Source organism: Anopheles marshallii, chromosome 2 (genome assembly GCF_943734725.1).
Source record: "Anopheles marshallii chromosome 2, idAnoMarsDA_429_01, whole genome shotgun sequence".
Classification (NCBI taxonomy): Eukaryota; Metazoa; Arthropoda; class Insecta; order Diptera; family Culicidae; genus Anopheles; species Anopheles marshallii.
In genome coordinates, this window is record NC_071326.1 from 91575174 (window position 1) to 91601892 (window position 26719).

A 26719-nucleotide genomic window follows, 5' to 3' on the forward strand; every position below is an offset into this window, starting at 1 on the left:
CTGAAGGTTCTATATGGTAATAGCGTTACGGGTTGGCTAGATTCCTTCCCCAACGCTCTCTTGGCACACTGCGAATACTGCAAATCGAACACCAACGACGAAGAAAAGCGGGAACCTTGTAGACGGCTGAAGTTGACTGTTCCAATCTGATGTCTAGTTACGCGAACCGAGCAAAAGCATTCCCGAAGATGAAGCAAAAACCAGCTGGAAAAAAGAAGATGGAACACAAACATGTTTGTTACTATGTGCTGGCAAGTTGCATACTAAGTGTGTCTGAGGAAAATAACGCGGCGGGAGCTAAGGAAACACGGTTCCTTTCCGATTGGGCTCTCTTCCCGCTTGATATGGGTTGTGTTCGTGTTGGTCGTGAAGGAAGCTCCTTATGGCATATTATATGGTAATGGATGAAGGACATGTGATCGACTTTTGCAAAACACAGATGATTTATGCCCTGTTTTGTTCCTATTCACAGTAGTTCATGTTGCTGCATTGCAGTGTGTGCTATTAAGTTAGGGTATCTTTTTATACAATTTAAGGTACTTTTATTTTCAATTTAAACTTGCGGTTGAATATAGACAGGTGCGTGCCTTAATCGACATGACACTAATGGATCAGAAATGATTACGATCCGATCGCTAGAACTACGAAGTTGTTGTACGTAGTTGTGAGTCTTGGTACTTTTGCTTATAGTTGTCCGAACCTGAACCTGAAGCTTATCACCAATTACGACCATTTGAGTTTAATGTGGTGTATTCGTAAAAGCTCTAATACACAAAGTCATTACAAACGTTGATGAACTGACCAGATTCAATGAATTACAATTTGCCCATGCCAGTTCCTATCAACCTGTACGTTGTTTCCTCTTTATCTAACCTATCCAAGAACAAATTCCGACTGCATAAGGACTAGCACTAGTACTAGCACCAGCACAGAGCACTAGTAATACACTGTTATTATATCATTAAGATTGATTTTATAGATTGATAGTTCATCTTCTTGATTGATGAAGACATATTCTAAGAAACGTAATTTCTCTCGCATGATTCACTCCACTCCACTACCCACAGCGCCCTGAAACCTAAAATATCAACCTCCGATAGCAATTCACACCGTAACAGTGACTGAAACATGCACGCACCGTATTCGCACCTGTACGGCGATCATCAATCGCAAACGTAGACTGAACCTGCCAAAATCATTTGACAACCGGTTACTGGTTGCTGGGTTTTTAATGCTACCAACCAACCCAGCAGCACGCTGATAGTTGATAAGAAATGCCTTTTTGTGACTAATCGCATGCGCCACCGTCCATACCAGTTTCTATGGGATGAAACCGTGAGAAGAGGGTGGCATTAGTGGGTGAATGTGTGTGTATGTTTGTAATTGTTATCAAAGATAGCAAACGCACCCCGCCCGGGTACTATTAGACGCTCTGCAGATTCGTAAAACCTCAAATTTGGGGCATTGCAGTACCGGCAGAGATAAGGGCAAATGTAGAATGTATGGAAACACGTTCCCTGACCATAGTTTCACTTTGATATGGTTCCGCCCCAACAGAATATTACTTACTAGCCACCCTACTGTGAAGAACTTGGTGTGCGTAATCTAATCCAAAGAATCTCCGTGCATTTCAACGAAAAAGAAACGTGACTTTGGTCGTTGAACGTTATCGTAGCGAAGAGGTGTACCAAGGTCTACGATCACGGTAAAGCTAACGTCCATCTAACGTTTCTCGGTGACATTCCGCTGTACGTTTCCACAACTTCAACGTTTGTGCGACAGGATGGTTTTAAAATCGATATCACTAAATGAACCGGATTATGGGGATTTCGTCTTTTTATCCACTTCTATGCTTTCGGGGCATTTCTTCGTGTATTTATTTTCCGTTCAGCTGGAATTTTTATCATTTTATGCAACGCACCTTATGGTAGGGTAGGGCAATTAGCAAACGTGACAACACTGATTCATTAGCTGATTTCATAGCAGAGAGAACGTTAAAATTAGATAGCGAATGATGATGCAACTTTGTGTCGAAAGTGAGAGACTTAACGCTAAAGCAGATCGCTGTACCTACGGTAGCGGGACACTTGGTGATTATTTTAGTATTAAATAGTATAAAGTACATTATCAACAAGTCTAATATTATAAATATTTTGAAGAATCGTATTGGAAGATACGCAGAATTAGGATTGCTGCTGATTATATTAGGATATGCTTGATGTTATACATTTATATATAGAATATATCTCTACGTATACTGCATCAACTCAGGAGCCATCATCCAACACGAATAATACATCATGTTCTAATTTAATTAATTAATTTGTATCACTAAATAGCTGTAGAAGATACATTCATATCTTGCTGTTCTTTGCCGAAAGCATTTCTCAACTATAATTAAACAACCAATTTAGAGAACGAGCCTACAAAACTTATCCCTTTTTATGCTGGTCCAGATACCATGGCAATTTTTCTAAATTTTCTAGTCCCAAGTAAACTCAATGTTCATGCTTTCGTAGCAGCGCACTCTGCACTGGGGTATGCGTCTAACATATCAATTTAAAGGCAACGTCACATCAAACCTTTTACGATCAATTCCAATTGGCAATTTGGATCAACTGGCAATTGAATTGAACCGCGCTATCCAACCAATGGCTCCCAGTATGACGGCGAGAGACGGCAGTTGCTGACGGTTGAACGATAAGAGTGGTTAGAAGTTTTTATTGAGTAGCGTAAGGAAGGGGTTTCGATTGTTCCTCTACGTGAAACGCTACCGATCGGTTTACCGTGGCCAGTGTGCCACACAGAGATTTTTATGGCTACCAATTGTCTGTCAATGACACGGGAGCGTATGGTGCGAGTGACGAGACATTCCCCAAAATTGGGGTTGGAACGATTGATGGAAACACATTTACCTGTGGCTTGTATCATGCACTGGACAGCTCGTAACACTTTATGAACGCAACTCTGCATAGTACAATGTGTTGTTCACCTGTCAACATTAAATTGGAGCAACAGGTCATTAAACAAACATCCCTTTTCGGGATGGGATCTAGTAGCCGGGGCTGGTTAGCTGAAGCATGGATAACGAGAAATGTTATCGTGTAGTGAGGGACAGAATATTGTTATCTCATGAGGGTTTTATCGAATGGACAACTTCAAAAAAGATGTAAAGAAAGGTTTGCACAGAGAGAGAGAGAGAGAAAGGGAGAAAAAAGACAGATATGTTAATAAACTTCACATGCCATGTTGTAACCTTAATGAACAAATGCAAATTAACACATTGAGCTACGACTATCCATCTGTTTATACTGTTTTTGATTCTCATATGTATGCAAAATACATACTTTGGTAATTAAATCAATAAGGTCCACTGCGAGTTTAATATTCTAACCACGTTTTAAGCTTATACAATATACAAAAGTTCATTATAGTACGCGCATATGATAATATTTTTCCAATGGAATAATAATAGCGGAAAACAAACGTCTCAAACGCGCTAAAACCAGAAACCAGATAAAGCTCGTACGATAAGCAAAGTCACAAGACTGTCAAACGTTTTTGAGAGGAAAAACAAACACGTGCCCTTTGCCAGCTGATGATGATTAGATACTGTGTCGATTACAACAATTGGTTGGTTGCGCGGTTTCGTTAGTTGTAATTAGCTGCTTGAAGGGCTTCAAAATCTTGTTGTTTTTAATTCAAAATCATATTTATCAGTAATGTTGGTGATTTACGATGTACACCTTCTGGCTCACGCTGGTAAACAATTGTATCTAAATGTTAAAATTAATCACCCATTTCCGTTACAGAACGTGCTGTAAATCTATGTTCGCTAACAAACAAAGAAAACAAGCAGAGAAGATATGTTAGCATCTATTCCAACCGAAAGTGTTTTGGTTATCAGTTCTTTAAACATGCCTTTCGCAAAGCTTACTCATCGCACAATCATTCGAATACCTCACTAGATAAACAAAGAGCAGAGCTGCAAAATGCATTGTACGCATGAAATTCTCCAAGCAATGAAGCGTTCGTCTATCGGGGGTTTGTAGATAAAACTACGCCGAGATCATTAAATTGCTCCATACCTTCCTGACTCACCACGGAAGGGGATGTACTGTAAAAGGCAGACAAAAATGTATAGAACGCGGCTGTGGTCACCATTACCCGAGGTAATGGTTTTCCAATAAACTGCAAGCAGATGTACGATAAATTTCCCCGCCTGCAGATTATTTTAGAACGATGCCAGAGTACCCAGAAGGCGAACGATTTGTTGAATTAAATAATGAAAATAGCAATCCGTAGCTTTCCTCAAACCAATGGAAAATAAAGCAAAACCTACCCAATCTGGGACAAGTGCATCGTGCCAGGGTCAGCTCGCAACATTCGCTACGGATGCAACCAAAAACACACGCATAAACCCCACATACGTCTCGGCCCCATCCCCTCTCCCCGCGTTTGCACCCAGCTCGCTTTTCTTAGGTCAATAATAGTTACCTGCTTGAAGGCGCACCCCCCAGAACCTTGCACCGTATCGAACCGCGACGACGGCAGCTTTACAATTTAGCGTTACACGCCACTGCTTCTCTGGGTCGGCTGTGCGTCACCACCATCGTCACCTTACCACCGGGCACCTACCCAGCCACCCAGAAGGGACCGTGGCAGGGGGTGCGTGTCTGCGAAATTACAAACACTCCTCACACACACATACATAGAAGCTTCAACTATTGATCGGCAAGTATCGATCGGTTTGCATTTTATGGCGCGAGTCGGCCCACTCGCGAATTCAATTGCAAGTTGATGCACACGTGCCCGTTTGAGGGAAATTGGTTCCAATTTTCCCCCGCAACGCTGGATTGGGTTATTTTTAACGATATAATATCACTATCACACACGCACTTTACACACGACTGCAAAACGGGAAATTAAAATCAACTGGAGCGGGCGAGAGAAACAGACCTTTGATGCAAATGATCCACCACAAACAGCACGAATTGTGGTGTTCCATTCGGTAGAACCACCAGCACAACAATGATTCGATCGTACACCGGCCAACCATCGCACAATCGTATCATCATCATCAACTATGTGCCGAAGACGAATTAGTTTCAATTAATCGTCGTTAGACGGTCCCAAGTAGTACTCAATAGACACACATACACACACACGAATATGTTTATCGTTTTTCCGCGCCTCCCTAGTTCCCTCCGCCCCGCACTTGCACATACGACGAGCTGAAACACGATCACCAGTCAGCCAGTACATTCTGCCCCATTAGTGTGAAACTAGATAACATTGGGTACGCAGACGACAGAGTAAAACCTTCCCTTCCTTCACAACAGATTATTTATCAATGACGCTTTTTGTGTTGCTCTGCTTTGCTCTTGGCCCATTTCCTTTTTTTTTATTTATGAAAACTATAATAATAATGAAAAAAAAAAACATCTAATCAGTATCGAATTGACGCTTCGGATCAACGACTTTTTTGAATCAAATTTTGCTATTCCTACTAGATGTTCCATAAGCAAATGGTACAAAATTCACGTATGTCGTTCGGTTGCTTGTTGTGTTCTGCTTCAATAAATGAGTCCACTTACACACACTAACTGACCATCGCTCATTTGATGATTGGGCGGGAACGGAAAGGACCTTGGTCTTCTCTTTATTTTTTTATGCTATCACTCACATTAAGCAATCGATTTTCCCTGCTGTTACGATGCCGGTTTGATGATAAACTGTGTTCACCTTCACAACAGTGTCGGAGCATACGTTACCAAGGTTTTAGAATTAGTAACGGCCCCTGTTGTATTACGCCTTTTCAAAACAAAAGTGTTTGTAATGACCATATTGCCACTAACAGTAATAATCTTTAATAACAACAAAGCAGGCTAACATCATAGTACACCGAGGGTCCTTTAGCGCGAGTCCGTATATACCGTATAACGCGTGGACAATTTGTCGTACGAACGTGCGCACCACACGGCACAACAGCTCGGAGGAAGCGTAAGATCCAGACTGGTTCGTTTGGTCCGGGCCCCGTCTAACACGCAAGTGGTCCTCGTGGCGCGCAAATTAAAAAAAAAAAAACGATTACGACGGCAGTCGCGTTGTTGCCGTCAGCTGGTTGCAGTAGCGTCAACTTGTATGGTTTTCCACCAACCCTCTGACCTGAAACCCGAGCACGGATGATGATTCATAACACCGACCGGGCTCCGTGCTCTGTTTGCCGAGACGAGACCAAAATCAAAGGCAAAACCCCGCCTGGAGGAGACCGAGAGCGACCGTGTGCGCGATGTGTGAATGAGCTCGAGTGAGTAAGTACAAATAGTCGACCCCGTGTTCTGTTGCAACTCCCCCGCGATCGTGAACGTAGTTAACAGTTCCGGTCGTTACATGCAAGTAAGTAAGTGAGCGTTGCGTATGTAATGTAAAACGCAACGAAGAAAAACAAGAGATAGAGAGAGCGAGAGAGAGAAAAATGGTTGGATATTTTCCGTTTTTTTTCGTGAGAGCCCTAAAATCTGGCGAGAGAAAGGAAATGTTTCTTCTTTGAACGCTAAAATCAAAACAATGTCCATAGGGGTGCGAAATGGGTGAGTAATAAAGAAAGGGGATAGTAGAAGAACATTTTTCCGGCCTCACAATATAGGAAGGGTGTCTCAGAAGTGAGCAAAATGAGCGGGAATGTTTTAGTTTTTCCGGCGTACTCAACACAAACACACCAGCCGTTCGAGTGTCCATGGACTTTATCGGTGGCGATGCGACGGATATAATTAATATTTGGATAAATGTCGTCAATTGGTTATTATTGAACATTGAAAAAAAATTTACGTACATTAATGTAAAACTTGTCAGAGATTTGGGAAAAATTTTATTTCGTCCTAGCTCCAACTGTGAGATGAAGGATGCTTTCCGATTCATCTATCTCACTAGCGCTCACTCTCACGATTTTGATAGTGTACGACAGTGATAGGCAATTAATTCCCCGCTGGAAGTGGACTATTGTCACCTGCTTGAAACATGCTCTCCTGGTATCCAAAATCTGAAAACGGTTCGTTGAAAATTCAAAAAATTATGCGCTCCTGGATGGCGTTTTTGGAACGGCTCCGGAGAAGCGAAAAGTGAAAGTTGCAAAAACATTTCTTTCTTCACAGAAGTCGCATATACATTACGAAATTTACTTTTTTATTCACTTCATTTAAATAATAATGCAGAAACGCTACTTAAACTTTACAATTGTATGAATGTTTGTACAATAATCATGAACATAAATTCGTTTCCTATTCAGTGATCAGTGTTTTTTTTTCTTTTTTTTTCAATTAAATACATAATGAAATAACGTTGTGTAAATAAAGCTTTCACCATCATCCTAACTGTTAGCATTCGAAAGCGATTGCACCCTTTTCAGCAACGCCGTAAAGTATGCACGACGTTTAGCATGTTTTGAATTTCCCTGCACAATAGTACGCTACTTTGCGGCCGAGTACATCCGGGATAAGGTGGAAATGTGTTCAAAAGAATGTGAATTGTATTTTAGATTAAGCTACCTCTTTAGTTGTAATCAATACGGCCTGGCCGTCCTTGTTGAATTAAAAAAAATGACGCTACTTTGAACGATAAGCTTTACAAAATAAAATAAATAATATTATTAGATTAGATCGCTTTATCCACAAAGCTTAACGTGCATAAACCTATCGGTAATATTTGCCTTTCAGTTAACTTTAACAAAAAAAAACATAAATTCAAATTTAAAGCTAACATCCGGAAGACTTGGTTGTGATTCACATTTCGTAACCTGTAGTTTGCATTGATTACAATCGTTCTTGACGAAGTTACAGTCCCGTTGCTTTTGCCTAGTTAAAAGTTATTCTACCTTCAGTTTCACTAGAACATCTTCACCACGGGAGGCGATTCGCACAGCCTGAAACGTGTGCCTTTTCACGTGACTCGATAGATGATCGCTGCGTATGAATGCCTGCTGACAAATGTGACACACAAACTTCCGCTCGCCCGAGTGCATTCGGCGGTGACGCGATAATTCGTACGAGCGTGCAAAAGCCGCTCCACAGTCGGCCCACGGACAGTGAAAGGATAGTGTACCGGTATGTAGTAGCTCGTGCGCTTTCAGGTGGCTTTGGCGTGTGTAGCTTTTGCTGCATCCCTCATACGAACAGTGAAAAGTTCGTCTTGGATCTGGTTCGGTAAAGATTGCACTGATGGTAACCATATCGGATGAATTCTGCATCGGTGGGCTCGTCGCGGGTGCTTCACATTCCTTCGAACCCTGTCTAGCTATCTTTACCCCAGGAAACAGTTGTTGAATTTCGCTGTTGGGTAGATTGTGTCTACGTACGTGCGCCAGCAGATGATCCCGACGGAAGAATCGTTTATCGCACCAACGACAGTTGTGATTACGATCACTGGTATGCGTCACAAGATGTCGGTTCAGGGTTTCAGACCGTGCGAATCGCTGCTTACATCCCGCCCAGCCGCATGCGAAGGGCAGTTCGCCCGTGTGGGCCCTTTGGTGCACTTTGAGGTGTGATACCTTGATGTACGTTTTTCCACAAAGAGGCCACTCGCATGCATATTTACGGTCCTTGTGGGAGTATGTGAGCTGTCTCGTTTCCTCCAAGAAAGGAGTTTCTTCGTCTTCGCAATCGGAATGGTTGAAAAGATCTTGCTGCGAGCACGATTCGACGATTTCCTCCTCTTCGCAATCAGTACCGTCATATGCTATGATTAAATCATCGTATTCGCCATCTGATGGTTCATCCCTCATGCAATAATCTTCATCGTACTGAATTAATTCGTCCTCATCGTCCCCTATCACGATACTTTCTTCCAGCTTTTCTTCTTCCATTGGTCTGATAGGATTGATCGCCAAATCTTTCGACGCAATCACTTCAGGATGTGTTTGTGTTTTGGCTGAAGCCTCCAATTGTTCATTTAGTAACAAAAACCGCAACCCACTTTGTGATTGCTGACTGTTTCCTCCTGTAACGTTGTTTCCATCCTCATTTGACGCTTGCCTACGATCGGCAGGAGCTTCTCTACCGTGGTATTTCTCGTGCGCTCTTAGATGCCGCTCATTGAAGTACAGCTTCTTGCAACCGGGATGCACACAGGAATAAACTCTTACCGAAGAATCAATTCGGGCGGTGGTGTTAGAAGCACTGTTGGCAGCAGACAAACCCTCCCCAACCGATCCGGTAGATTCATTCTGCAATAAATACTGTAAAACTGTCACACTCGAACTAATTGATGAATCGACCACTTTTTTGTCATTATGTTCCATCGGGAAAGTTGATTAATGACGCGTATTTCGTACTATTCACTGTAATATTCGCATTTTACAACAAGCTTGCAATGCGTAAACTGTTTGTTTACGTTCTAAACGTCAAATAGAGACTGGTAGTGGTGGGCATGGTCGCGGATTGCATAGTTCATTACATTATTATGGCAGATGAATCGCTCCGTTCCACTGTGTATCGCAGTTGCTATAATTTATAGGAAAATGTTTAGCTGTACAGATACAGGTGGTGCTCGAGATACACTATATTACAGACTGTGATTCTAGAATTTCCCCAAACGTTGCCTTCTGGTGCAATTTCTCCATTCCTAAAGACATGCCCATTTTCATCAAATCCATCCCGTAGTTGATCGAATCTGAAATGAAAAGAAAAAAAATTAAACATTAATTGTATTTCGTAAAACACATAAATTGACTTAAATACAGGCAGTTTCCGAGATACGCTATCATTGTGGAACACGATAATCCGGGAAAGATACGCGTAAGTCGAATCTTGGTGCAAATTCGTTTATACCTCAAAATTCCAGAGTCGACTTTCTTTTCTACAATTTATTTATTCAGCAAATCAGACGACTTTTTCAAAGATAACATTAAAACAGATTGAAAACAAATGTTTTATATGATAAAAGAGGGTATTGTCGTTAAATCTTTAATTTTTTGAAATTTTTCGGAAAAATGGAAAAGCATAGGTATAACTAGAACCGAAGGATGCGCCTCCATCAATTTCGGAATAGATCCTAGGAGCAAATCTAGCATCCAAAGTAGACACTATTATGTAAAAAAGCAATTTTGTTGAGTAATCCATAAGAAAATTACTGTATTTACGCAACAAAAGCAAAGTTCATAAAACTGGCTGCGTAATAGCGTCTGGTTGATTAAGTAAATCGAACGGGCACGACAATTTATCAACAGCACCAGGACATTCCTGTTATGCTCAGCCTGACCTTTACCTACGGTGGTGGCCTTTCATCAAAATTGAAACCATACATCGGAAAGCTACAATCGACGCTGAGTTGCGTCATTTCACGCAACACCACATCCCATCTCCCGTACGCACACACAGCCTCTGATAAGATCCTTCTGCTCCGTACGTTGCGGCTCCGGCAACATACGATGATGAGTTTATTTTTATCCCGACAAAAAGAAACAACTTTGGCGTTTTTTGTGCGACCGATAACTACCTTACGTGCTGCAACCTACAGACATTGGACAGACGATGACTAACCGTACGTGGTTTCCCTCCTGGCAACTGGTAGCGCATGCTTATCGCGAAAAACGACACAGCAGTGGGAGCAAACGGACGCGCGGAAATATATATTCGTGTCGTTTTCCGCGCGACATCGTGAGCACCATTTTCCCATAACGTGAGCTTCACCGTTTCCGAGCAATTTCAGAGAGAAAGGAAAAGTGGATACGTTTTCCAACGGAGCTAGAGAGATAGAAGAGATCCCGACGACGGCGAACGTGAAGCTTTCCTTCGACCGATTCGCACCATCCGGGGGAAAATTCAGTTTCTCTCAGGCAGCAACGCCAGCAGGGCGTTTTGCTCGTAACCATCCAAACGCGAAACATCCTAGTCTTGTTTTTCTTTTCTAGAGCCAGTGAAAAACGAAGACAAAAGTCAAACGCGCTCCTGGAAACAAACGGCAAATCGAACTACACAAGGGAGGGATATTCCTGTTTTATCCTAAGTTCTTTTCGAAACAGGAAGACCTCCTTTTAGTTGCATAGTTTCTTAGTGCATACGTTTCCGTATGGGTTAAAATTGGCTTTCTTTGCATTCGATGTACGACAGTGTGCGGGAACAACAGCAAAGAAAGTCCTATCGAGGACACCGAATTATCGATCAGCCTTGCTCCCATCCCGGCAATCGAAAAGGGTGTCCAAGTTGAAGTGTCGTGAAATAGTACGGGGACGTGACTCGTGCAGCAGCAGAAGGAGCAAAGGGAGGGAACACCCCTCTCCGTCCCGTTTTTGTACGGTTGATTCATCAGTTTTCATTAAACGGCTGGTGTTGGTTCAAGGCAATGGTAGCAGCGAAGATGGTCGAACCGTTGATAGTGCTTCTGGTTTATTTAAATTGTGATTTAATATTTTACGTTAAAAATATCAATAAACATTAAGGTGCCTCAACTCGTTGAACGTGCTCTGTCCTCCTTTTCTTTGTCGTACTATTTCGATAACCTAGCAACGGTGTAGAAGGGTGTCCTGCAAATCCAAGCAATACAAGGTAAATACGGCACTAATTTCCTTTCCAACTATTTCTCGACTTGTAGCCTTCTGAATGTCCTTCAGCAGGTATCGATCAAACACCACCACCCAGCTGCTCTATAGCCCATTGGAGCTTTTTTCACACCAGCTTCATTGTCATTTCAACCCCTCGAAACCGTCCAAGAGTCATTAACCTTCGTGCTAGATCCACTCGAACGACAGTAGACAGGCAGTGCACGGTGTTTCCGTCCTCCATTTATCGATCGAAATGCAGTCGACTCGTTAAATTGAGCTGCAGTTGTGCAGAAATTACGCTGCAGTGTGTCGCGTTTTATGTTCCACTCGTACATCTCGTCGTTTCCCCTGTCCATCTGCGGCTTTATGTTTTGCGTTAGAATTTGTTTTAACGATTTGCATGCCAAGAGGGAGACATCACGTCATACCGTAACCAAGTTTGCTACGGGTATGAAAACATCGTCGCAATTGTTGATCGAGTATTTTTAAACCGGAGCAACGAAGCCTAGAGCAGTGAATGGCAAATGTCTTGACGGCATTTTCGTGCTGGCTGGTTATGTAAAGCACCAACTGCGATTACAGAAGACCGGACGATTGTTTGTTTAGAATATTCTACCGCATCGACATTTTCGATTTCACTTCCACGAAACTGTTGCTACAACCATTTATTGTAGAATTACAACTATTTATCGTTTGACAATTGGGTCATGGCGTAAGTTCTACTGAACCGACTTTAGCCACGTTTGGTTCCAGTTATTCGTACCGGCTGGATCGAATCCTTTCACCAGGGGAAATCTAGTCCGTTTCCAACCATCAATCGATGCGAGGTGGCGATTATTATCGACATGGAACGTTTCCAGCAGTGGCATTGCCCAGTACGTTGAATCAAGCGTCCTCAACCGATTGTTCGATAAATCCAGTGTGTGAAGGAAGGCAAAGTTTATCTCCACTGTTGATCGAAAGCTCTCTATTCTATTGTGGCTTAGCAATAGCTGCTTCAAGCTACCAGCCACATTGACCAATCGATCCAAATTAAACTCTTCCAGCAGGTTGTAGCTAAAATCTAGCTTTCTTAGGGTAGTAAACCGTTCCATTCCGGTGGAAAGATCCTTCAGTCTGTTGCAGGGCACTGACAGCTCGGCCAAGCGGCAGTCATTTTCCTGATCGACGAATGCTAGCTCCAATCGTTCTAATCCAGCATTGTCCAATGATAGACGAACAAGACGATTTCGCTCGATTGTGAATGTAGTGCGAAGGTTGAAATTATCCGAATTGCTACTGTACAGGAACAGGACGGTGTTGGTTTGATTGAAGCCCAATATGCGTTCAATTTCAGTCGCAGTTCCATTGCCTGATTCGTGGATCTTGTTCGAGGTGGCCGGCGGTGGTCTGTAACCTTCCTTCCAACATTTCCACGCTTGATCCGTTTCCTGTATGAGGTTATAATCGTAGTGGTACAATTTCACCGGACGACTCTTAGCCTCACTCAAGGAGATGGACAAACAGATACCGAGCAGCAAACCATAGCTAAAATAAAAACCTTTTAGCACTTGAAGATCTGATCATGTGTAGTGTCATACTCACAACCAAAACGAATCCATCGTGTCTAGTCGTTACCGATGCTATTTGCTCAAGCGATTAGCGCTCACTAGTTCTTGCGTTGAGCGAAGAGATGGATGAGACACTTATCAGTAGGATGGGGTCTATTTTGGAACATCTAGAAACAGCATTAGATTACTCTGAGCTCCGAGGCTTAATTGGCTCATTTGAATCTCATATTCATCTGCTGAAGTCATTTGTCAAGGCAGCGTTGAAGAAACACTGCGGTCAATAAGATGATGTCAGGTAGAATGTCCCAAACAATAATCTGATATTTTTATAGTGATCTCGTCCAGGAGAGTAGTTTGAAAATATGTTTTTTTTCCCCACAAACACAAACCTGAACAGCAGCTACATTTATATGTCAAGTGTTTATGGAACAAACCATACAATGATAACGAACCTTACGTTATCTCATGTTTATATTCAGCGTTGTGTTAAAGAAGTTCGAAACTACGGACATATACGGGTGAATGCTAGATTTGACAATAATACTAAAATTTAGGGATATTTATTTATGATTGGTGCTCCACACTACCAGCTTCTCCTAGTTATGAATGTCCACAACTCACACCACCTTCAGAAGATCACAAGGTAAACAAGGAGCTTAGTGCCATTCGTCTTTTAGTGACGTGCAAAAGTCGCAATATTGGACCAATTGTTATCACATGTTGTGAACTGATGTTAATCTATTTGGTCACTGTTTTGCATGTGATTTTTGGACTGGCGTTTAAGTCATGCTCATCGTTCGCGTCTTCCATTTATCACCCGCTGACAATAGATCGCTTATCTGGGTAGGACGTAAATGGAAAGTTTTCGCTATCCGTCTTGTTTTTGTTTGGCCATTCGAGATGTGTGTGCGTGTGTGGATCATTCCGCAATTTACTGGAATTTCTCTTCTGTTTTGTGTTTCTTATCATGTTACTAAGCGTGACCGCTGTATCGTGACTCCAAAAATACAAGATATTTGCGATCTTCCAAATATTGTTGAATAAGTTAGTCGCAGACGGATTATAGTGTCTTGGTTCCAGAGCGATAGTGCGTCAGCTTGCGTTGTAGTGCAATCACTTCCCAGTCATAAAATCTTGCAAATACGTCAGGAGCCTTGCTTTCTGTCTATTGAGCATGTCCGGCCATATTTAGATCAGTACCATGATGAAACACTACCACTAACAAGGCAACGCATCTGTTGACCTTCGAGTGGAATGAACAACACGTGCTGTGGCAGAAACACATCCATGTCCGACACTCACAGTACATCAGCTGACCGCTCGTGTTGCTTTTGATTTCTTTGAATCCGAAGTCTACGTCCAGCCAATGTCCACAGTGTTGTGGAGGAATTTCATAATTTATGCACACGTCGATAATTCGAAATGGTACAGTCAGTAGTCGCAATGCTGATGGTGACTACACGATAAACACAAGAACGTGTCACTTACAGCTAATTCCATCAAGCCTCTACAATCTTATCAAACGGATTGTGGACGAGTTTCAAAGACACCAAAGGCCTTTTTACTTCGACGCTCCTTCTCGCTGCGAAGGCGAGTGGAAATTTCCACTTACAACGTCCGGTTTGTGGTTAGGACACGTTCTCCAAAGTACACTGCTACAACTGGAGCAACCCACCCATTGACCCATGGCGCGGATTCATGATTGATTGCAACGACCACGTGACGCACGTGATCCATGTGAAGGTGCGTGTTTATGCACTTCTTGTCAAAACACGCGAAGGGACACCCGCAAGGGAAGAGCAGAGAGCCAGCGGAGACGACCAAGTATGGTAATCTGATCAAATTTGGATTGTCGACCTGAGTGACACACAACAGTATGTGTGTTCGTATGAAAAACATGAGAAGCCATCCTGTGTTGTGTCCCAGTTATTGCAATTTCTGGTGCGCAATTAAATGCAAAAATAAGATCCACCAATCAGCAGCATCAAACCAAAGCATCTCGGTTAACACTACACTGTAACTGATTGTTGGCACGCGGCTTCATCCAACAGCTATTGTGTGTGCACAGTAAGCGGGGTAGGAAAGACAACTGTTTCTCTGTTTTGCTTGGCAATTGTCGACCCAATGATGCCAGAACGGTGCCACAAGACGACATTTTACATGGCAGAATATTGTATGCGCACGGCACGAGTGATGGATTTAGTGTTTTTATTGCATATTGCTATAAACCAATACCTGAGCTACCAGATCTAGCTGAAGCTTGATACGTAATTCGCTTTACAGATGTTGCTGTAATTCTGACAATAATTCCCATAAAGAGGTTTTGATAATTTAGACATACTTTTAAGTGTTTTGATGAACGGATGAAGGAGAGTTGAAAGTCCGGGACTGAAAGATCTGTCCATTCCACCGTACGATCGTACGATTTAAGAAAAGATCAATTAGCAGTTTAAACAAAAAGGGTAGACATTTAAAATGATATCTACCTGTCGCTTTAATGTCTAGTTGTCAACTGTTTTTTTGGTCGTAAGCTTGGCATCTTTCCACCTTGCAGTTGTGCGCAGCATCTTCGTCTTCGGCCTTTCTTAGGGTGAAAGCAAAGGTACCAATTGTTTGCGAAACTCACCCTTCCAACCCTTACACACCCCTCCACGACTGATCTACATCTCATTTGTTTGTTTACCTTGGCCGTTTCTCATACCCCACATTCCAAACATTGTCTCTACATCTCTCACTCATTTACAATTGTTTTTATTTCTTTTCCCCCCCTGCATAGGTTGCATTGGCTGGTATGGGTGAGATCATACACAACCGACTTAAGTCAGTGGCTTAACCTACACAGCCAAACAGCCAACTACTGCAAGAAGAACAGAAGAGAAGCGAGACGGAACATTCGGTGCGGAACGTGATAAGGAGCGAAAAAGACGCCGAATACAATCAGAAATGGTGGTGTGTGTGTGGTGCTGTGCATGTGTTCGGATACCCGCGCACATTGAACTCGCAGCTTTATAAATGCCTTCGCTTCCGCGAACGAAAACAAAGCAATCGCATTCGAGCGATTGAGTCGATCGGGTGTATTTATCGTAGCAACTTTCGCGGGACTTGATCCCTCCCTCGCGGTAATAATCTACTACCAAGTGTGTGCGACGAATACTAGCATCTGCGCAAGTGGAAAACCCTTCAATTACGTCAGTGGGTTAGTTTTATCGAGAGATTTCCATTCTGGTAGCTCAAAGCCATTTGAGCCTACCAGCCGAAACCAGGCCGCGTCAATGTACGCCACACGGTGGACTACAGAGCGCTAAAAACGCAACCAAGCCAAAGTGTGCGTGCGTGCGTGTGTGTGTTTTTGTTTTCTAAATCGTGTGCGGGTGTGTGTCGTTATACACCACCGTAATCTGTGCTTTATGTTTGATCCCGTTTTTAATCGTGTTATTTTGACGAAAAAGAGAAAACCTAAATTGTAAGTTTTGCGACGCCAAAGCACCAGCTACTCCGTACCGTCTGGTGACAAATCTGAACGAGCATTCCGACGGAAGAAGGGACACTATTTGTGACAACAACAGCAAAAATCTGTGCATACATTCAGCAAAAGGGAACCCAAAAAACAGGCTCCTACTTTGATTCCTTCACCACGAACATTTACCGTCTGTTTAAACCTTGAACGAGTTACGCCCCAACAGTCATCACTTTCGTGCTAAAGGTGGCCGAAAGGAAACTTTTTCTTACTGGGGCTTAGGCCGTTGTATGGGTAAGTAAAGGCACTCAGAGTGTCAGAAAATCAGAACTTTTACGAATTACTACACTACAATAATGCAGATAAGCTGATTGTATATGTTGCTACCGGATGCAGTTAGTTAGAGTGTTCGCCGTAATTGGATTAAGCTAGTAATTGAATTAATCGTAATAGGACGCAGAATTGGATTGTCGACTTCCATGACGACTCCACGCGAATTTCTCCCATATATGTGCGCTGTTTTGATTGACTGTGAAGGTCAACGAACAGTCCACTGTCTAGTCACTGTCCTCACGAACCATGAAGTTCGTAAGTTCCAAGAAATCGGTGACCTAATTTGTCTTCATTTTAGGTTATTATGTCAGAAATGCAGATTTCTGAGACTCGTCTGGTCTCAGAAAATCTTGTTGCTATCTGAAGGATTGTTTATGTCTTTTACTTTACAACACCCTGCGAACTATTATCGCCAATGGTACAACGTGACGCATCTCGGCCAATCCGGATGCTTTATGAAGTTAAAAAAAAACCACCATGCTAAGCAATAGTGGAACGTGGCGTGATTCACACCAGTTAACATGCCACAACGACATGACGACTGCAAGATAATTGCTTATACCAACTTAATGGACTTTGGTCGCTTGTGCTGGATGATGACACATTTCAAACACATACGGTGGCCGCATCCAGGGCTGGCAAAACGGGGAATTTCTCAACCATGGTTTGAACCAAACAACTGCAACTTACGTGCAAATACACCCGTGTTATTGCTTTTAATGCCCTGTAGGTAGCGGATTGAACGCGAACCCCGTTGTTTATTTTATAGCGCTGTTCCACATGCAAGTGAGCAGAAATTCCTGAGCAATTAGACGAAACCCAGTACCAAGATGGAGGAGTTTTACAGTCCCTTATATTCATACCTTTGCACAAAACCCCACTGCAGACGGAGGTGGGTGCGCATTTTCTATGACACGTGACGGAATGACATTCAAAGCAACATTCACTTCACGCATGAATGTAGTGTGACGTATATTGTTTGTCTTGCTGCCTGTTGGCCTTATCATCGAAGTGTTTTTTTTTCATCTCTCCATTAAGTACCGCGTTCCGTAATTGCTAACGCTTGTGGAACAGTATATCTACGTACGAGGCATGCGCTCCGCGTGGCAACGCACAGTTTCCCCATGGGAAAGACGCGCAATGTGGCGTGTTTGGCAACAGCTGGCGTTGTTTTGGTTCAAGTTTTTTTGATACAGTTTTACTACGTGTCTTCGTTTGTTCACGCTCTCGCCGCTCTCTTGCCGAAAGCTCAACTGCACTGAAAGAGCGAATAAGCGCCAAACAAAGAGCATCTACTCTTTTCGTCGCTACAATAAAAAAATATATCGAAAAAGCTGTATACAGTGTTCATCAAAGTAACCAAAGGTAGTCACTTAATACAAAAATATAAGTAAATTTCATGAAAGTTTTAGATCATATGAGAACAATAAAGAGTTTTTATAAAACCTTCTACATCTTCTGCATATTCAAAATATTGTTGGTAAGGTGATATTCAAAATTTTATACAATGTTTTACAAACAACTTAAGGCATTAGTTATTAGTTAAAAATATATACATTTGAAGCAATGAACTTTTGTGAGATAGGAAACAATTTAAATTTTGATACCATTACAGACCTAATTTAACACTCAATTATTAAACGCCTTTATCTTTCTTTCTTTCATTCTCCTAGAGCGTGAAAAACCATCGTTTATAAAAGGGGACGAACCGGGCCTGGCTGGCAAGCAGGGCCGGAACGATCTTAGCTGTGCGAACACCGTTAAAATTGCGAGCGTTGAACGTCAAGATGGCGCCTATGTACCGACCGTTGGACGCTGGGGCAACGAGTGGCCAAGCTGACTCGGAACCGAATGGAACGAACTACTGCCCGTGGTTCGGGAGGACCATGGGACTACCGCCGGTCGATCTGCCCGACGATTGACCGAACCGGACAGTCACAGACACGATGTGACTACCAACGATGAAGCAGCACCACCATCGCGGTTGCGGCCGGTGGTCCGCACCGTACCGAGCACTAACGGCCCATCCGCCGCCGTCGATGCTGAAGGTGGTACGGGCGAGACCGAACTGGCCGCCGCCGTTGGGATCGCTTCCAGAGATGGTACGGCCGCCGTCAGTCGCCCACCGAGTGCGACCGGCCGTGGCCACTGGATTGCGGACGATGGTGATAGCTACAATTTGGGCGCGTTCGATCAAACGAACGGTCCGTGGCCGATCCGGCAACCGTTGCCACTGCCCAAGTGGTCCAGTCGGCCGGTCACACCGTTCGTGGTGGACAAGCTGTGGCAGTACGAGGACCTGATCGGTCTGATCGAAACCAAGCTTCAGCGTATGCTCGAGGAGACGCACTACAACACGGCAAACAATTTTGTGGATTTTTACAGGGCCTACCGGGCCGCTCACCGTCACGGCCGCGGTGAGCTGAAGACACACTTCCAGCACTATACCATCCCGATCAACCGTCGGCACCATATGTGTGTCAGCTTGGGAATGGAAATAGTCTCAAGGTAGGCTTTCTGGGCTGCAGTGTTTGGTCCCTCCAAAGTGCTTTAATGGTGTCATCTTTCTTTTCGTTATAGAATCGCAGAACATCATCCGGACATTGCACGTCTGTTCTATCTGGTATCGTGCGAAGAAGCGTTAGACGAGTCGGATTCGTACATTCAACACTGTGAGGAGAATGGTATCGAGTATGCCGGGTCCACCCTGGAGAAGGAGCATGCAATGGTAGCGATGAAGATCTTGGTCGGAGGACGCGAAGGTGTGCTTATCCTCGATCCAGGCTACCATGTGGCGCGTGCCGTCACTGTCATGAAGGACCAGAAGTACCCTCACACCGGGTGGTTCACACAGTCGGACGAACCGCACTGCAAGCGCGAGTACAGCTACGCACTGCACGACGAGAGCAGTGACTACATCACCTGGACAGAACGTATGACTCGCGGTGGAAAGCAACAGTACGAAGAATCGCTAGTGTACATCGCACGCTCCTACCGTACGGCAATCGATGTTACCGTGCGTCGTAACTTGGTGTACAACTTCCGGTCACTACTGTCCCGCGACGCAAAAGGACGCGTCTGTGCCGGACTGTACTTCCCAGTTGTACCCAATCCACACGATGCGCATGTGACACTGTTCTACGACAATGCTAACGCTTCACAGGTGAAACAGAAGTTTATGTTCGCCTTGTTCAAAGATCCGGAAAAGGTAAGTTGCGTTTAGTGAATTGTACATCTGGTTGAGCTTCAAAACTAACTTATGTTTTGTTCACCCTGTGTTGATAGATTCCTGACCCGGTACTGGCCCATCTTGAAAATTTGGCCCCACAATTGCGCATGAAGCTTGGTGACCTGATCGACCTGATGGTGGATCTTGCCGAGTCGGTACACGACATCGAATTCGTGCAGCAGGTGCTCGAGATTAACAATAACATCAACGAGCTCTCGGCGGATAATTAAACTACTATGCACTTTTTCTACTTCTTTACTACAATTCCCTATTTCATATACGTAGCTGGCGACGATGTTTGCCGCATCACTCTAATGTAACTTTATACAACAAATCACATCCGTTCTCAACTAGAAGCAATAATCGACAAGTTTTCTTCACATGATGTTACCTAAAACATCATAAACTCGTAATTCAACATTTTTGCTGTAATATTGTGTGTCATTAAAGCGAATGACTTTTTTCTATAGAATATGCTAGCACGCACAACTTTTAATTTGCACCGATTGATTTACTACTGTCCACCAAACAGTAACGCAATATTTTTGTTGAATTTAACAGGACCAAAACTTCGAAAGGTCATTCCCAAAGTTAAAGATGGTTTGACGATTTATGTAAAGTCTCTCGTTCACACGTAAGCAGTTCACTTTACTACTAATGCACCGGAAGACATTGCATCGTAGTGTGTATGTGTGTGGTGGTTCTATTCCTATCGGACTATTTAATCAGTTTTACTCAAAGTGTGTATCTATTCTACCGCAACTACTAAACAGCTTGACAAATAAAAAAAATAAAAAATGCATTGTGCGCTAGTTGGGTTGTGTTATTTGCGAAAGAAAGGTGTAGCCATTGTAGCTGGATTAACAAACTAGCAAGTAATTACCGAGATCGCAAAATATGTTAACCGTGTTAACCAATTTTAATAAGAAGAGTTAATCGACAATGACTCGAGATACTTGCGCGAAATATCAAAACATCAAATGTAGATATTTGTTATTTGTTAGCTCTGTTATGCTTCTAAGTATAATAACTTCCTGATAACGGGCAAATTCTTTAATTTTTCTTAATATCCTGCAGATAAACTCGCTCTTTCCAAGCCATAGTCGTGAGTACAGAAGGTTCTCATTATAGTTGTTAGAATCAGTCAAACTACTATGTAAAAGTAACCTAACGCCTTTTTTGCTAAAAAGCTCAACGTATGAAATAAAAACAAGGCGATTGAAATAGAATTGAATTTAACTAATGGTTAAAATATACCAAAGAAAAGCCTCCTATCCATCGTATTAGTTGGTTAAGAATAGTAACACACAATGCATCACTTACCTAATCTTTATCCGAAGCCACCTACAAATGTACATCATCACGTCGATTTCTCGATCGTCATCATTATTGCACTAACGTGATCCAACTCTCGGGATCGTACATAGCAGTTGATGGTTTACTTTATGTGTATAGTTATATTGTGTCTCTCAGTACGAATTATAAAGATTGCCTTACGTTGATCTACAGAATTGCAATATTTTAAATAAACGGCTAGTAGCGGGTCTCACAAACCGAACGATTCGGTGGCCCATAAGACCCGTGTCTTATACTCCGATCGTTACCACCACGGTTGCGAAGACGAAACAAATATCTCAAAACATTCCACGACGGCAATTCGGAATCTGCCGTAACCAATCGATGAGAAAACTGAACGTCTGAACTTACAGGAAAAGAACACGGACAGTAGAATATGTGTCCCGGGGAAAGGTAATGACGATGAGTATGGAAAATTCCACATCAGCCCGGTTTCGTATCAGACTTTTACGCACGGGTGTATTTGCCCCAGATGTGTAGCATAAAAACGGAGGCAATGAACAGCAACGACATCACGAGCACTGGGACGGGACCACTAAAACATAAGAACGTGACATGATTAAGTTTACAGTTAGCATTTACGAATCTTGTACACAGCCATACTTACACCTTAATGCCGGGAGAATCATCGGTGTAGAAGCGCCACATACCACCCGAACCGGTGCCCGTATTACGATTCCTCGCAGCGGTTGTGGTCGTGGTGGTTTTGCGCTGTTTCAACGTACTGGAACCTCCGGCAGATGCCCGTGGTGCCGAGGTGGGTTTTGATGGAGATCGGCTACCGCTTCCGACGGAAGTGGAACTCGCTGGAGCAGGCTGCGGGCAGTTTTGCCAAACACAAATCGCATTTAGAACACCAAAATGTAATGGGAACTTTTTTCTGGAGCACAACCAAATTCACGAAAGAAATACTCACCATTTTTTCTAGATACGGTCTGTATGAAGAAACACTTCTAATGAAAGCTCAATTGGAATGCTTGGAACACGATGTTCTTCGATCGAAATAGCGATGAATACGAAAGCACGGTAATAACCTGCGCGTGCTGGAAAGGTGAATTTACTTGTGAAAACGTGAAAGTGCCAACCGGACAAAGCTACCAACAACAATGCAGCAACAAACACACGTATGCTGACGTGGCTGTCAAAATGTACAGTGGTTGTCAAACATTGGTGACAGCCCTGACATTCGAAACTGACTCGAACATGTTCGAAATTATTTCGGCTGCCATAACGAATGTATGCAAAACATTTTTACAAACTAAAAATTAAAATGTTCTTAAATGTTGGTTTTCGTTGCAATGGTAGTTCAACACGGTGAACTAAGGGAAATTTAGTAAAAGATAAAATAAAATTCGTTAGGTGTATTATACTACTAATAAAGGGTCTTTTTACTCAAAGTTTTTACTCTCGTGGAGCATGACACTTTGTTCATAATTTATTTTAAAGTGTTCTTTTATTTATACTAGCTTATATTAATCGTTGAATTCATAAAAATATCGAAATATATCTTATTACATATTTCATTGAAGGTATTCATTTCGATATAAATAACTGTTAGAAAACTACTGATTTCCTAACGAACCCAGAAGTTTTCTTACATTAACATATTCATGTTTTTATTTATATAATGATTATATAAAAATAAAAAAAAATTGTTTCTTTTTTCATAACATTCATTTACATTATTGTTGTTACTAGTAGAGCAACGGAAACAAAATATAAAGAAAACCATTTTAAACTTTAATTGTTCACATTTCATGACCAATTCGAGCCCATAGTGTAATAAATATGTCCAGGGTAGTATTAAACTCTATTGGGGGTGAGACCAAAAAATCTTTTGAAATTTGAAACTAAACCGCTGATTTAGTTTATAGCAAAAAAGCAAACCAACATCAAATTGGTCCTAGTTTCAGGCGCAAATGCTGATTAAATGACGAAATGCCTGAACCTCGGGCATTCTTTGTATACATACTCATCCTTTGTTTTTATACAACTTGAAATCAACAACACACAATCCTGTCGATTGTTTAAAACTTCTTTTATTCTCACACGTTTACAAATCATGCAATTCTGGGCATAACTACTCATCGGAATCATCAGAATCAGGAATGGTGATGATTTCCGTGTATATATTCAAGCTGCTTTCCTCTTCGCGGGTACCCCAGGCCCATGTACGGTAGCGGTTAAGATCTTCTTCGGCATTTTCTATCGGCAATCCACGACCATACAAAGGTTGTTGAAATGTAGTAGGAATCGACATAATTCGTGTGGGGATCGCCTTATGAAACGATAATTGTTTCGTGTTCGTCCCGGTTACTTCCTCCACGGAAGGCTCTGCGGTAGACCCGACGGTAATCTCCACAGAAGGCTTTGCGGTAGGCTCCACAGAAGGCTCTGCGGTAGGCTCGACGGTAATCTCCACAGAAGGCTCTGCAGAAGGCTCCGCGGAAGGATCCGCGGAAGGCTCCGTGGAAGGCTCCGCGGAAGGCTTCGCGAAAGGATCCGCGGGAGGCTCCGCGGGAGGCTCCGCGGGAGGCTCCGCGGAAGGCTCCGCGGAAGGCTCCGCGGAAGGCTCCGCGGAAGGCTCCGCGGAAGGCTCCGCGGAAGGCTCCGCGGAAGGCTCCGCGGAAGGCTCCGCGGAAGGCTCCGCGGAAGGCTCCGCGGAAGGCTCCGCGGAAGGCTCCGCGGAAGAAAGTTTGACGGGTTGTTCTACCGGAAGATTTTTATCAGCAGGACGAACTTCGTTGGGGTGAACTGTGGAAGAATCAACGATTTCCTTTGAATAGATCATTATAACGGGAGAAAGCCTTCGCGGTAGCAAGTGAAAACAGGTGCTTACGTTTGCGGCGTTTCTTAGCCAAATCCATCGAGTGTTTTGAGTCTTTCGGCAAGCTGGTGTATTATTTTATTGGCTCAACATTTATGCTGGATAATACTACAGCACACTCACTCGTTTCGCGGTTTCTCTTATTCACGGTTGCCCGTTTTAAAATCAATGTTTACTAGATCACCAGTTTCAATAGTGTTTCTTTTACTTTTTTCTTGTGTTTCTTAGCAACGGTCAAATTTTACATATACTATATATAGTATGTGTTGGGCGGGTTGGATCGAATTCTGGGATTCGATCCTTCATCGGATCAATTCGGATCCAAACCTTAATCCAGGATCCTCTGGATTGATGATGAAAATAAAAATTGAAATAAAATTTTACATTCAGTTTGATATTGCAATTTGTCAAATAACACTTATTGTAGGTATAGTTCATCATACACAGGAAGAATTATCACAGCACACAAAAAGTTATCATAAATCATCTTTCTGGGAAGCATAAGCATGAGAAAACATCGGTATCTCTTCATGAAGTATGATTACGCATCGATGATTAGCAATAATGGTATCGAGCGAACAACCATGAAGCAATAGCCCGTGTAAATAGCGATCGGCAATTCGGAGATGATTGGAATTAATTTCTACGACCCGTCTAAGGTGGGAAACGGTACCGGGCGTGGACATAGAATGTATTTATCTTTGCATTTCCCCCATTTCTGGTGCGGCTCAATGATCGAGAACATTTATTTTTCGACGCACAGCGACGAAACGAAACCAACGAACCAGCAAACAATTCGCACAAGCATCACACCAAATATTCGACACTGTGCGACACGACAACGCAGTCAGTCGAATTTCGCAGATTTTTCCACTGAGTTACGTGGGCAGAAAGCATATTTTCGATGGAAATTGAAAAATAATAACCACAGACTGCTTTATCAGCGTTCAAATGGTGTTCCAGTCATTGGTTGGAAAGCTTCGGGAGGTGGGGAAGACAACAGCAATATTTGGTCACGATATATACCATCCCTTACGGTTGGTGTGTGTTGGAAAAAGTCCAGTAAAAATAATCGAACCGGTCACACGCGAGCCACATTTTTATTACTTTTTCATTAGCGTAATCATCATCGACAGCCCGGGTCATGTATCCCGAACAGGAGAAGCCGCTTTTTATGGGCTCGTTGTTGAACCATCCAACTTGCCTGGACACTTGGTCGTCCCCTCTAAATCATGGATCCGGCGTTCGATCGAATTCTACAGGACAGAAGAATGGTTTTAATGGGAAATAAATCTGTTCATTAAAAATTAGCAATTATTACGCTTCTCTTTCTCTCTGACCTTTCTCAATCGGTTCGTGGTGTCAAGTGGAAAGCTGTCTGCGAACTGCCGACTTGAACCATGTGGTCCATACCCCCTCTAGATGTCGCGAAAGAATGTTGATATTAAGTATTCTTTCCTTGCTTCGTCGTCACGCCCTAATTGTAGCACATAACTTCCGAATACCGTGCATGATGTGTACTTATCATCAAATTAGGATTTAATCAATGTAATGGAAGATTGGCAAAATGCAACTACTTCGGAAAGAAAGTTTGAAGAATATTCTTCACTTTATCATTATTTTTCAATTGATTGTAAAGACTTTATGCGCAAAGCTTTTTAAATGCATACGCCCATCTGCAAAGTTTTCTCGTACACTTTATGTAATACTAAACCTTAAAATCTGCCAGCGTAAATATAATCAGTGATTAGCATAAAAAGAAAATGATGAAAGACACAGAATTCTGTAACAGATAAATCAAGGAAGCTTTAATACGCAGGTTGATCCACAAGTATGACGATAACGATATGTTGTGGAAGATGAAAAAAAACCACCGGAACATACCGGCATCACATATTCGGCTGCGGCAAATTGATTAATTCTTCAATATATCATACGTATCATCAGGAGAGATAATAGATTCACATATTCGCATCCAGAGGGAAAAAACACCCGCACAAACCAACACACCTGTGACCCCCCGGGTGTGATAGTCCGACATGATAAATCTATTTCCATCCACTTTGGATTCATGTTCGGTTCGACCATGATCACTACGCCACCACGAAAAGCTTTGCGTGTTTGTTCATCATGCCTGGTGAACAACACCATAGATACAACAGATTTCACCATGCCTGGTGACTTCTCAATGGCAAGACAAACAAAGAGGAGATACTATTTAAAGCACTACAAAGAACATCTCAACCAACAAACCCAATCAGTTTGTAACTGTCAGTTCCCGGTGACAGCTTCCTGCCAGCGAGAGAGACCAGTGCTTGGGAACGAATTTCTTCCTCACTTAGTCAGCAATATTCTGCACCTGATTTGAAAGAAAAGAACCACACATTTATACTCCAGACATGTCTTCAAAAACGGAATGCGAGCAAGT

At 42.7% G+C, this 26719-nt stretch overlaps 4 protein-coding genes across 4 annotated transcripts; 1 reads left to right on the plus strand and 3 right to left on the minus strand.

The window, feature by feature from the left end:
* Positions 1-7864: 7864 nt before the first annotated feature.
* Positions 7865-9298, minus strand: LOC128709402 (zinc finger protein 572-like). Its single transcript, XM_053804399.1, has one exon. The coding sequence runs from the start codon at positions 9296-9298 to the stop codon at positions 7865-7867; it is 1434 nt and encodes a 477-aa protein (XP_053660374.1).
* A 2960-nt stretch (positions 9299-12258) lies between these two features.
* On the minus strand, positions 12259-13140 carry LOC128718839 (uncharacterized). The gene is made up of 2 exons (XM_053812454.1): positions 13124-13140; positions 12259-13066 (listed from the first exon to the last, which is right to left on the minus strand). The coding sequence occupies exons 1-2, from the start codon at positions 13138-13140 to the stop codon at positions 12259-12261; spliced, it is 825 nt and encodes a 274-aa protein (XP_053668429.1).
* Positions 13141-19033: 5893 nt separating this feature from the next.
* On the plus strand, positions 19034-20338 carry LOC128707386 (uncharacterized). Its single transcript, XM_053802339.1, has 3 exons — positions 19034-19387; positions 19460-20087; positions 20165-20338. Exons 1-3 carry the CDS (start codon positions 19212-19214, stop codon positions 20336-20338), a joined length of 978 nt encoding a protein of 325 aa, XP_053658314.1. The 5' UTR covers positions 19034-19211.
* Positions 20339-21911: 1573 nt separating this feature from the next.
* On the minus strand, positions 21912-26181 carry LOC128718840 (protein transport protein Sec61 subunit beta). The gene is made up of 3 exons (XM_053812455.1): positions 26176-26181; positions 22072-22280; positions 21912-21999 (listed from the first exon to the last, which is right to left on the minus strand). Exons 1-3 carry the CDS (start codon positions 26179-26181, stop codon positions 21912-21914), a joined length of 303 nt encoding a protein of 100 aa, XP_053668430.1.
* Positions 26182-26719: the final 538 nt, after the last annotated feature.